Source organism: Macadamia integrifolia, chromosome 4 (genome assembly GCF_013358625.1).
Source record: "Macadamia integrifolia cultivar HAES 741 chromosome 4, SCU_Mint_v3, whole genome shotgun sequence".
NCBI classification, from domain to species: Eukaryota; Viridiplantae; Streptophyta; class Magnoliopsida; order Proteales; family Proteaceae; genus Macadamia; species Macadamia integrifolia.
Genome location: NC_056560.1, coordinates 17,661,315 through 17,672,878, shown reverse-complemented (window position 1 = coordinate 17,672,878; position 11,564 = coordinate 17,661,315). Strand labels below are relative to the sequence as shown.

The 11,564-nt window shown below is 41.3% G+C and overlaps 1 protein-coding gene across 6 annotated transcripts in view; it reads right to left on the bottom strand.

The window, feature by feature from the left end:
- The window catches only part of LOC122076015, a 50,706-nt gene that overhangs the window by 2,785 nt on the left and 36,357 nt on the right, over nucleotides 1-11,564 (bottom strand). For 5 of the 6 annotated variants that reach the window (XR_006139410.1, XM_042641268.1, XM_042641271.1 and 2 more), the window contains one exon: nucleotides 3,730-3,922. The exons of the other annotated variant lie outside the window; for it this stretch is intronic. Coding sequence is in view for 4 of the 5 variants with exons in the window: in XM_042641268.1 (XP_042497202.1) it covers nucleotides 3,730-3,922 (193 nt within the window). In the remaining variant the exon portion in view is untranslated. The remainder of the gene's footprint in view (nucleotides 1-3,729; nucleotides 3,923-11,564) is intronic. 6 annotated transcript variants of the gene reach the window in all.

Below are 11,564 nucleotides of genomic sequence, written 5' to 3'. Positions count from 1 at the left end.
GGGGGGGGGGGGGGGTGTGTGTGGGGTGTTGGTTTCATTTGTATAGTTTTACGTTTGGACTTCTTGACAACTTTCCAACTCTAAAGTTCTCTTTGTTTTGCATTTAGAAGGCCAAGTAATGACACCCTACCAATAGGAATCAGGCTGCAACTCAATAGACAGGATCACAATAGCTACTCAAAACCAGAATTTAGAGAAATTTAGTAACTCAAGATCCAAGGGTCTGACCCCCCTCGAGTTCTGGTCGAAGGAAAGCCTAATGGAGTGGAGCTATATCCGATCTTGGTTGGCCTTTCACCCCTAGCCACAAGTCATCCCCGTATTTTGCCACATACGTGGGTTCAGTCCTCCAAGGCCTGTTAGAGCTCTCTTCAACCTGCTCATGGCTAGATCGATCAGTTTTGGGTCAAATAGGAAGAACTAGAACATTCCACCTCTGGAAAGCGCCTACACCTAGTGGCTTCATTTGGATAGAAATTTGATGGTTAGATCAGGCTATAAAATAGGTTTCAGATATAGCGAGTCAATCACAAGAAAATTAGGAACCTCAATAACTCACAATCCAGTGGTTAGATCAGAACCAATATTGGACTGATTTTCCCCTACAAAGTGAGGAACAAACCCTCAAAATATCAGTTCCATCCAAGGGCTAGATGCCTCTAGGTGAGGATTCCTGCAACAGGGGTGCCACCAGGTTTAAGAATAGCAGACAATGAGGTTAAAAAAAAAAAAAGAACCATATATACCAGAACAACAACAACAACAAACAACAAACGAGATACCAATTCCCTTTATAAGCCACAGAAATATAACAATTCCCTCTATAAGCCACAGGAATCAGCAATAGATTATTAACTAAAGGAAGAAAACGATGGAAGAGTTTCAGGTCAATGGGACTCTAATCAAATAATCTCATATTCAAGATTTAAAACCGCAGGATGATTTGGACTAACCTTCGGTTGATGGATCTTAAAACAGAATTGAAATATCAGGTGCAACCATCAAAGAACTGAAGAGTTTTAATAAAGTGAAAGACTGTAAACAGAATAAGACCGTAATTGATTATTGATGGAGAAGAAAGAATGAAGAAGAAGAAAATATGACTAAGCATCCCACCTAGTCTCAACTGGAATCCCAACAGCCATTATGGTAGGGAAATTTATAGTGCCACCCCGTGAAGAATGCCACTATTAACAAAACACCCCCTACATTACCGACAATAAGAACGAGACCCCTTGCCCTGTCAGTCTCTGCTAATTGTGAAGTTGAATTGACTATCTTACCCTTTTGCCTAAAACACATATAACCGAAACCAAACTACCCCAACCCTTCTACTATGGAGACCAGAGGACCACCGAGCGTTCTTCCCTGTGATCAGGCTCCTTCCCTGCGAGCAAGCTACTATCCATCGCTGCTACTCACTCCGGCCACCCAAGGATGCATCAACCTCCGGCAAAAGTAAGATTTCAGGCAAACAAAGATTTTGGCACAAATTACAAGCTTGAGAATCGAACCCAGTTGTTCATTTTACCATTTTTCTGATCAATTATCAGTTGCGTTGGGTTGGGTAGGGTAGAGTTGATTTAAGTGGGAGATGAGCCGCCACTCTCCGTCAAGACACCACTGTCTGGACCCAAGCCCCTCTCTCCTTATTTCAGTAACAATCCTTGCAGCAACTCTGTTCCTCCTAATTCTTCTCCTTATTTCTCTCTTCTATCAATCTCGCCCTTTCATCTTCTATTCTACATTTTGAATCTGGTTATTGCCATCACAGGCACTGTAAGGAGATTTCAATAGCCGACCTACACTACTGCAGAATTCAGATTTGGCCGTATCAGTCATCATATTTGAATCTTTCCCCCTTCTATCTTTTAAGCAAACCCACCAACAGAAAATCGATACATTCGATATGCGTCACATCCCTACTTACTGATCTCTCTCAAATCCATTCATAAAGCCCCACTTCTAGACCTGTTTCACAGATAACCAGGAAGCACTCATGTTCAGTTCGAAAATAACAAAATTCCCAATCGCACTCTTTTTCAGGTAGACCATTCCAAAACCACTAGAATCACCATTACAAAAAAGTACTGAGTAATAATCCAAAATGAAACTTAATAAGAAGAGGAGAGAGAGGATTAAGTGCAGAAAAGAGGATCTGTAGGTTTCTGTTCTGTTTTCAGGCATACCATTCCAGAACCACTAGAATCACCATTATTGCTGTCTTGCCCTTTGTTTCTCTCATGAAGCCATGGATAAACTCTCTCACCAAGCCATGGATCAACCCAAATCCCCATCTCCATCTCTCTTTCTTCCCCTATTCCAACCCTAGCCGCCGCCTTCCTGGCCCTGCAATCATCTCCCTCATCTGTTACCATCGAACCCACTCTCTTTCTCTGTTCCCATCACCTTCTCCAGCAACCCCCCCCCCCCCCGGGTTTCTTCTTCCCTGAGAGAGGTGCGGCAGCTCCATTGCAGCCCTTAGGGATGTTTCCCTTAGTGATGAAACCCTAGCATTTGGTTTCCATATGTGATTTACCTATATCTAAGGAGGTCCTTTTTCTTCTTCTTCCCCCCCAAAACGAAGAACCCTACCGAGACCAAGAGTACCGGCCCTGCTTTTGGTGCTGAAAACTCCGTTTTATCTAGTTTTCACCCCATTCTATTTTGCGCACATTTGGGGGCATGCAATTCTAGCTTGAAGAAGATAGGGAAATGGTTCTAGTTCTTTGCTTTGGGGGAGAAGAAGACAAAGGAAAGAGAAAATGGCTAATAGCAGGTTGTGCCAAGGGCAGACTTGGTAGATCACCTTTTATGATGGTATTTTGGTATTTAAAAAAACATTAGTTAGCTGATGTCATACATTAACAGATATTCTCAACGGCTTTTGACAGTAAGGGGTCCGGTTCTAACTGTCAGTAACGTAGGGAGTGTTTTGTAAATAGTGGCATGCTTCAGGGGGTGGCAATATAAATTTCTCTTATTAGTATCCACCACATAATGCAGCATCTCACAGCCATCTGAGTCTCACAGTTTGAAAAGTAGCAATGCTAACTTTATTCATAAAATCGTTGGGAACTTTGTGGCTCAAATAACAGCTACATAGAGTTGAGTACTTGAGTTAATAGGACTCATACTCTTAAGAAGAAAGTAAAACATAAGAGGAAACTAAAATAGAGTTGTAGTACTATCCTAACTCCTATCGTGGCCTCGTGGGCTACTTGAGGTGCTTTAAATAACAATCCATATATTAGTATTGAATGCCTGACCTTAATGAGTCTAGCCCACTAACTAAAGCCCATCAAGGACTGAGTTAACACAGTTGCAGCACTGAGTCAAGAGTGCTTCTTCTTCCCCCAGTACTTTTAAAAGTATCTATCCTGCTGCTGATTTGCAGCACTAAGTTAAGTTTGGATTTACCCATCATTTTTTTTCTTAGTCTTATTATCCTTCAATCAGTCCAAATCCATCATACTCATTGCACATTTGTCTCTCACTCTCCCATGCATCACATCACCTGAAAATTATGTTACTGCCACAACCATGGTAGTTACAGGACTTCCACCTTAAAACAGGCAGCAAATTTTATTCTGGAGAAAAAGAAAACTATCCCAATGAATAGCAGGAAAGCGATGTGACCAGCCATCAAAAATCTTAATCAAGAAAACATATTTATTCTAGGTATTGTTAAAAAAAAAAAAATTATAAGAGGAAGACATTGATTCTCACCAAGGATCATTTTTTTGACATCACTGGCTCTACGAGCCGCCTCTAGCTGTGACTCAAAGGACCCTGGTCTAGAGATCCTATTGCCAGTGACGCTGTTTTCAGATTGTGCTGGTTTCTGGCTGAAATTAGAGTCACCCACATCACCTTGATTGTCATCCAATTTCAAAAAGAATGTACCATTAGGCCAGAGAACCTGTGATAGAAGAGAAACTCAAAATTTAGAATCGAAACTGATCTCAGCTTTAGATTCAATTTTTATCAACTAGATGGGTTCTATTGTAATTAGGATATTATACAAAACTTCCTCCATAGCAACCCATAATTTCTGAAATCTAAGGACAAACTTCTCATTTCCAATCAGCATTTGAACTCTAAAATTGAATATTCCAATCACAAGTTTTTGGCATTTCACTAAATTCAGTTAACTTTTCAGTAAATTATTAATAGAATACGTACTGTCAAGAAAGAAAAATTAACATTACAAAGCAAAAATAAAGAAGTGGAACCTAGGTAGACACTTATACAAGCTAACAACATCAAAGTAAGTCGGTAATAAAAAACTTACCGCCCACCTTCCTTCACTACTTCTCTCCACTCATTCCCCACATCAATGCACAAGCACAGCATCTTTGTGCAACTCATTAAGAAACAAACAAATGCCAACTTTTCTTACCCAAGACCTGGGATCAAAACCTATTTCATCTCTAACAACTATGGACTGGCTTGCACGTATGCTTCTGTGCACAAAATCATACAAGCCATAGTTGTCAAGGGTTGCCTAGGCGTCCAAGCTCCTTGGTCGCCTTGTTTGGTGTTGCCTTGCATCCAGGCCCCCCTCCAACGCCTTGGGTCACCTAAATGCCATGACAACTATGATGCATGCACAAAAAGGCAAACGAAACAGCCCCAGTTGAATATTTCAGAACCCCGATGCAAGAATTCAACGAGAGAAAAATCAGATTTCAAAGAGCTCTCATGGGCTCAAGTAAGATGGGATTGATTGCAAGTAATATAATGAAAGACATATAAAGTTGAATAAAGAATTCACCACTTAATGATCTTTAAAACTTTTTTCCAGGATTATTTATTTCTAGATTTTCAGACAGCTTCAACTTTCGTTGAAATATATGTCTACTTCAAGGTGTGCACGATCTTGTTTACATGAGGAAAATGGTTACTTCTGCCGAGCTGCGACACAATCCCAAGAAAGTCCTTGTGACGAATAAATAAACTTTGATTGCGAGAAAATGCAAGCATCTAGAATGAGTTCTTCAACTGGCAAGGTCCCACTATGACTAGTTGTTATTCACTACAGATGGGTGTGGTTTTAGAAATAAATGGTTGGCACCAAATGTCAGTTTCTAGAAACAGGGTGGGGAGAAGGCCATTACACAGTCGATGTAGACAACCTCTTGTCTCCACAATCCGCCTCAGTTTTGATGCATGGAAGGATGATGTGGGATTGGAAACTCTAACTGTTGGACAGACATGGGAAGGTATGGAATGGTCACGTGTCAAATTTCAAATTTACATTCAACCATATGCCCTCCTAATATCCATGCACCTTCTGTATAGTCCAGAATTTTTCGATACTTCATTTTTCAGGCATATTCTGTTTGGGCTGTACTTGACATGTGAGTAGGGGATTTTAAGATCTGTAATGCAGGAGTAGATTACAAGAAACTACACCAGTAGTTTAAAACCCCAAACAATACAAATAAGAGCAAGAAACAAATAAATAAGACCATCAAATAAACCCCCAAGGATACAATACCAATGCAGGAGCAAAACCAGCCCAAAACCCAACCCGATAGGAGAGAGAAAGACCTGCTATAGAGTTGGAGAGACAGAGGTGCGGCCAGGTCTGTAGGAGTCCGATTGAGCTGCACTTTTGGGCGTAGATAGTCCCTAGGGAGGGTACAAAAACCTCCAAAGTTGAGAGGATTCTAACAGCTGGTTGTGAAGTTACAAGCTTTCTTGATTTCTGATGTAGGAGAAATAATTGCAGGCTTCAGGAGAGAGAATCAATTCTGGTTTGTAACTTGGACAGATCTGAACTTCTGAATACTCACAACAGTCGTATACTTCAACAGCAGTAACTTTAGGATAAAATAGAAAGCTTTAACCAAGAAGAAACAAAGGGAAAAGTGGGGGGAGGAGCGGCTGTCTCGGCTGTTCTAAGCAATTGACTGCAATTATTCTTTATTCAAATCTCCCATTATGAGTACATAGGCTCCTCTATTTATAGAGGGCAGAATAGCAATCAAACTACTACTAGGAGCTAGTTTCCCAATAGGACTAGACACTCCTACTTCAACTAGGAATTCAAAATTGGACTAAGAATAATAAACCTATGTGGAAAACAAATAGAGTCATAAGACAATCTGGACTCGACATACCACTTACTCAACTCGATGGGCCCAACGGCCCACTAATTAATTAAAAACAACTACTAATTATTCCCCTAGCCAATGGGCCCAATTGGCCCTTATTTGTACTTAGCCACTCAGGTGGACCAAGTAGGGGTTTGGCTGGCTTCTTGGCTGGACCCTAGCCACTCAGGTGGACTAAAGTTGGACCCTTCTTTCTCTCATATTTCCTTCCATAATGTGCATCTACATCAGCTCCCCCTTTCTTAGAATAATTCAACTCCGATGAATGGGTAAGGGACATGTAGTGCTCATAGAGGTCCGTGTCAAGGCATTGAAAGTCATCGGTATGGATCCAAGTACAATCCTCTCGTGGTCGACCTTTCCATTTGATGAGGAGTAGTACCCTTTGCCCTTACGAACTGTGGTGAACTTGTTGTCGAGAACATCTTCGATGATATCATCTTTAGGGTTTGCAAATTGAGGAAGTTTGAGGGTGTGTTTAGTGTCACCGTCATCAGAATGGTGTCCCAAATATATCATCAGATCAGCTACATTGAAGACATTGTTGATCTTCAGAGTAGGAAGTAGCTCTAGCATGTAAGCATTAGTGCCAATGTGCTTCAAGACCTTGTAGGGACCCATATTCCGAGGATGGAGCTTGTGCATTGTACCAGGAGGAAACCTCTCAGGTGGAATTCGAACCATTACCATATCACCATGCTGAAATTCCATGTAGCGACGACGTCGATTGGCAGTTGCTTGGTATCCGTCATTGCTAATAGTGATGCGACGACGAACATCAGCATGTACCTCTGTGATGTGTCTAAGGAACTCATCGGCTTCCACACTAATATGGGCCTGAGGTGGCAAAGGTACCAAGTCAACCGGTCGTTGAGGTTGCAGTCCAAGGACAATCTCAAATGGTGTACGACCTGTGGTGCGATTGACAGAACTATTATGGGCGAATTCAGCAATGTCCAGTATAGATGGCCAAGTCTTTTCATAGTCTCAGACTAGACATCGGAGAAAGTTGCCAAGACTTCTGTTCACCACTTCAGTCTGTCCGTCTGTCTGAGGATGGAATGCAATGGAGAACTTGAGTTTCGTATTTGTTTTCAGCTATAGGGTCTTCCAAAAGTAGCTCATGAACTTGACATCCCTATCTGAAACAATTGTCTGTGGTAGACCATGTATGCGCACTCTCTCTTTGAAAAAGAGTTTGGTCAAGTGATTTGTATCAAGAGTCTTCTTGCATGGGATAAAGTGTGCCATCTTGGAGAAACGATCTACTACCACATATATGGAATCATACCTTTCTTATGTAAGGGGTAAGCCTAGGACAAAGTCCATACTTATGTCTTGCTAAGGTGCGTGTGGAACAGGCAGCGGTGTGTACAATCATGTATTCTTCTTTTCTCCTTTGGCAAGTTGACAAGTGCGTCATCTCTATATCACATGTTGCACATCCTTTAAGAGTTGAGGCCAAAAGTATAAGTATTTCATCATGGAGTATGTTTTGACCTTGCCAAAGTGTCCACCCATTCTTCCTCCATGTAGCTCTTGAATCAAGTGATGTCTCAAAGAGGTGTTTGGGATGTAGAGGCGAGTGCATTTGAAAAGATACCCATCATGTATAGCAAATTTGTCATCCCGTCCTCCTCCTTGTAGGTTGTTGACTACTTCTGAAAAATCAGTATCACTAATGTACTCCTCTTTGATGTGTTCCACTCCTGCACTTTGTACTGTGAAGGTGTTCATCATCATCACCTTTCGACTAACTGCATCAGCCACTTGATTCTCCTTCTGAGCTTTGTACTTGAGAGCAAATACGTATCCTTGCAAGTATGAGATCCATTTAGTGTGTCGATCACTAATGGTCTTTTGTGAGTGCAAGTATTTGAGTGCTTCATGATCCGAATAGAGCACGAACTCTTTGCCAATTAAGTAATGCCTCCAATGCTTGAGGATTTGAACAACGACATAGAGTTCTAAATCATAGGTAGAATACCTTCTTTTTGCATCATTCAACTTTTCACTTTAGAAGGCAATCGGATGGCTCTCTTGCATAAGCACTCCTCCTATCCCAACATGGGATGCATCAGTAGCCACTTCAAACATAAGATCAAAACTGGGTAGTCTAAGCACTGGTGCTTCTGTCATCTTTTGTTTGATCAAGTTGAAAGATTTAGTGGCTGCCGGAGTCCACTGAAATGGGATTTTCCCCTCTTTTGTGCATTCTATAATTGGGGCTACAATAGCACTGAAATTCCGGATGAATCTTTGGTAAAATGAAGCAAGACCGTGAAAGCTATGAACCTCGGTCAAGGTCTTTAGAATAGGCCAATCAACGACACTTTTTACCTTCTCCGGATCAGCTTCTATGCCTTGTGAAGACAATAAAACCAAGGAAGATGACCTTGGGCAGCATAAAGGAACATTTCTTCAAGTTGATGTACAACTTTTCTGCCTATAGTACTCTCATAACACATCTCAGATGCTCCAAGTGTTCATTTTGTACTTTGTTGTATATTAGTATGTCATCAAAGTACACTACGAGAAATTTGCCGATGAAGGATCGTAGTACATGTGTCATCACCCTCATGAAAGTGCTAGGTGCATTGGTGATGTAGATACAGATGCACTTACCTGGTTGGACCAGCAGGACCGACTGTGGAAGCCAAGGGCCAAGAAGAACCGGTCCAGCCCAGGTTTTTGGTCCACCAATGACTGGTAGTAGTTAATTTTACATTATGTCTTTTATTTGTCTTTGAGTAGGATACGTAGGAGGTAGAGAAGTAGGTTTATGTTTGGAGTCTAAATAGGAGTTTATTTCAGGATTAGAGTCTAAGTAGTAGTAGTCTTTTATTTTCCCTTTATATACTTACATAACTCAATGTTTAATTTTTAGAGTGAATTTAATTTTTAAATTAATGAATTTGTGCCTAGTGTGTGACATCTTCCCTCTTTTGTACGATTTTCCCTCTTCTCTCTAAGGCTACTCCATCAATTTGGTATCAGAGCCGAAGGATCCCTTCCCTTGCTCTACTGAAGCACTTCATCCCACAACCCATCCCTGTAACTCCCACACTACTCCCGGTAACTCCCTATTCTCCCCCATTCCCGCTCCCTACAACCCCCTATTCTCTCCCCCATTCCCTGTTTCGGCCCTACTGAGAACACCCCTCCATCTCTCTTCTCCATTCCCGTTCTCTATTCTCTGTTCTTACAGGGACTAAGAAATCAAAAAAGAAAAAAACGAGACAGCAGCAAGAGAAGAAGAGAGAGTCGACAGAGAAGCCGGAAAAAACCCCTATCGACGTCTTCTCAATCGAGCTCTCTGCAGGGTTCCAGTAGTGAAAAAAAAAAGGCAGCACAGAGAAGAAGCAGCGCGAGCAGCAGCAGAAGGCAGCCAAAAAAAAAAAAAAAGAATCGACGAAAGGGTAGCAGCAAGCAGAATCAGAACAAAAAAAAAAAAAAAAGAGAACATAATCAGAGACAGGAGGCAAAAAGAAAAGAAAGAGAAGCAGAATCAGGGGACGAAAAAGAAAAAGCAAAAAAAAAAAGAGAAGAGGAGAAAACGGAAGGAGCAGAATAGAAGACAGAAGAAGAAGAAGAACAGAAAAGAGAAACAGAAATCAGAAAAAAGAAGAAGAAAGAAGAAACAGAAGAAGAAGAAGAAGAAGAGAAGTCGGGAAGAGAGAAAGGAGCACATACCTGCAAAGCCATCACGAGCCTCTCTCCTGATCGGATCCGACTCCCGCTGCTGGTTCCGTCTCCAAGAAGGAGAAGGAGAACTGTTGTGGTCGGTATTCCAAACCCTCAACCCACGATTTCCCTTTTGTTCTTTTTTTCTTCTTATTACCTTTCCATTTCTTGGAATACCCGTCCCTTCCTCCATTATCCCCTTTTTGCCCTATTTTGTCACTTCCAATAATTACAGTTTTGCATCCCTGGAAAAAAAAAAAAAACAAGTGAGATAGTTACCATTCCGCCATTCTCCTTTAAGTTTCCATTTATTTACTATTTTACCATCATATTCAAGTGTAATCTTACCCATTTCCACCATGGTAGCCAATAGTGAAGTTGTTCAACAACTGAACTCCTATAAGGGAGAAACTGATGCAAAATTTGAAGCTATTATGACAATGATGGAATCCATGCAAGCTTCTATTGCTCGTTTGGAGGCAACAGATAAAGGAAAGAGTCCCATTCAATCTAGGGATTCTTCCAACACTGTTCCACAGGATCCACCACCGCCGCCACCTTCACCACCATATGGAATTGGTAGATATGATGGAGCAGAAAGAGCAGCAAGATTGGATGTCCTTGATTTTTATGGAGACAATAATCAAGAACTGTACCTTGACTGGATTCATAGCCTAGAGACATTCTTCAGATGGTACGGGTTAACTGAAGCTCGAAAGATCCTATTTGCAGAGGCCAAACTGAAAGGCACGGCCCGAATCCAGTGGATCAAGCAACAGCAGCAGAACCGAATCCGAGGCATTGGTTTAATCACTACTTGGGCTGAAATGCATGAAGTCATGAACCGAAGATTCTTGCCTTCTGATTACATGCATCTCAGGTTTGTACAGTTGAAACAAGAGAATTTGACTGTGGAAAAATATGTTGCTAGGTTCTATTATTTGGCTACTCGTTTAGATTTTGAGTAGGATGAAAAAGTATTGGTGGCACAATTCCGTAATGGTTTACACCCTCAACCATAGTTGTCAAGGCGTCGCCTAGGCAACGCCTTGGCGTCCAGGCGTTTTTTTAGGGGCAGGGCGAGGGACGCCATTGTGTACGTAGGAAAGGCGGTCGCCTTTGATGTTAAGGCGTCGCCTTTGGTGCCGTGGACGACTTGGTAGGAAAGGCGAACGCCTTGTTTTTTTTTTTTTTTCATTCACTGAAGTATTTGTTTTTTATATTCTAATTGTAAACTTTTCATTTGATGAAGTACAGGTTTTTAAATGGTGTGAGAAGCATGGAATCATTTTACCTCCTTAAGTGAACAAAAAAAAAAAGCTTGGTGGTGTCGTGGTGGGGGAAAATATAACATGAAAGGGGTTATAATTTAAAACCCTCCACTGTTTCTCTCTCCCGGTGAAGTCTCTTTGCGATTAACTTCTCTACGCCTCTAAACCTAGAGAACCTGCGCTGGATTCATTGATTCAACCGACCGATTGAGATTGAAGTTGGACTTGGCTGAAATCCATCGTTCCCTCCTCTGTTTCGACTTCAAGTATGTTTGTAATATTTTTTTTTACCTCTTGTTCCTCTGCTTCTTCTTCGTCTACGACTCTTTTTTTTTTCCCTCTTCTTCCTCTGCTTCTTCTTCGTCTACGATTGTTTTTTTTATTTTTTCCCTCTTCTTCCTTTGCTTCTTCTTCGTCTACGACTTTTTTTTTCTTCTTCTTCCTCTGCTTCTTCTTCGTCTACGACTGTTTTTTTTTCTTCTTCTTC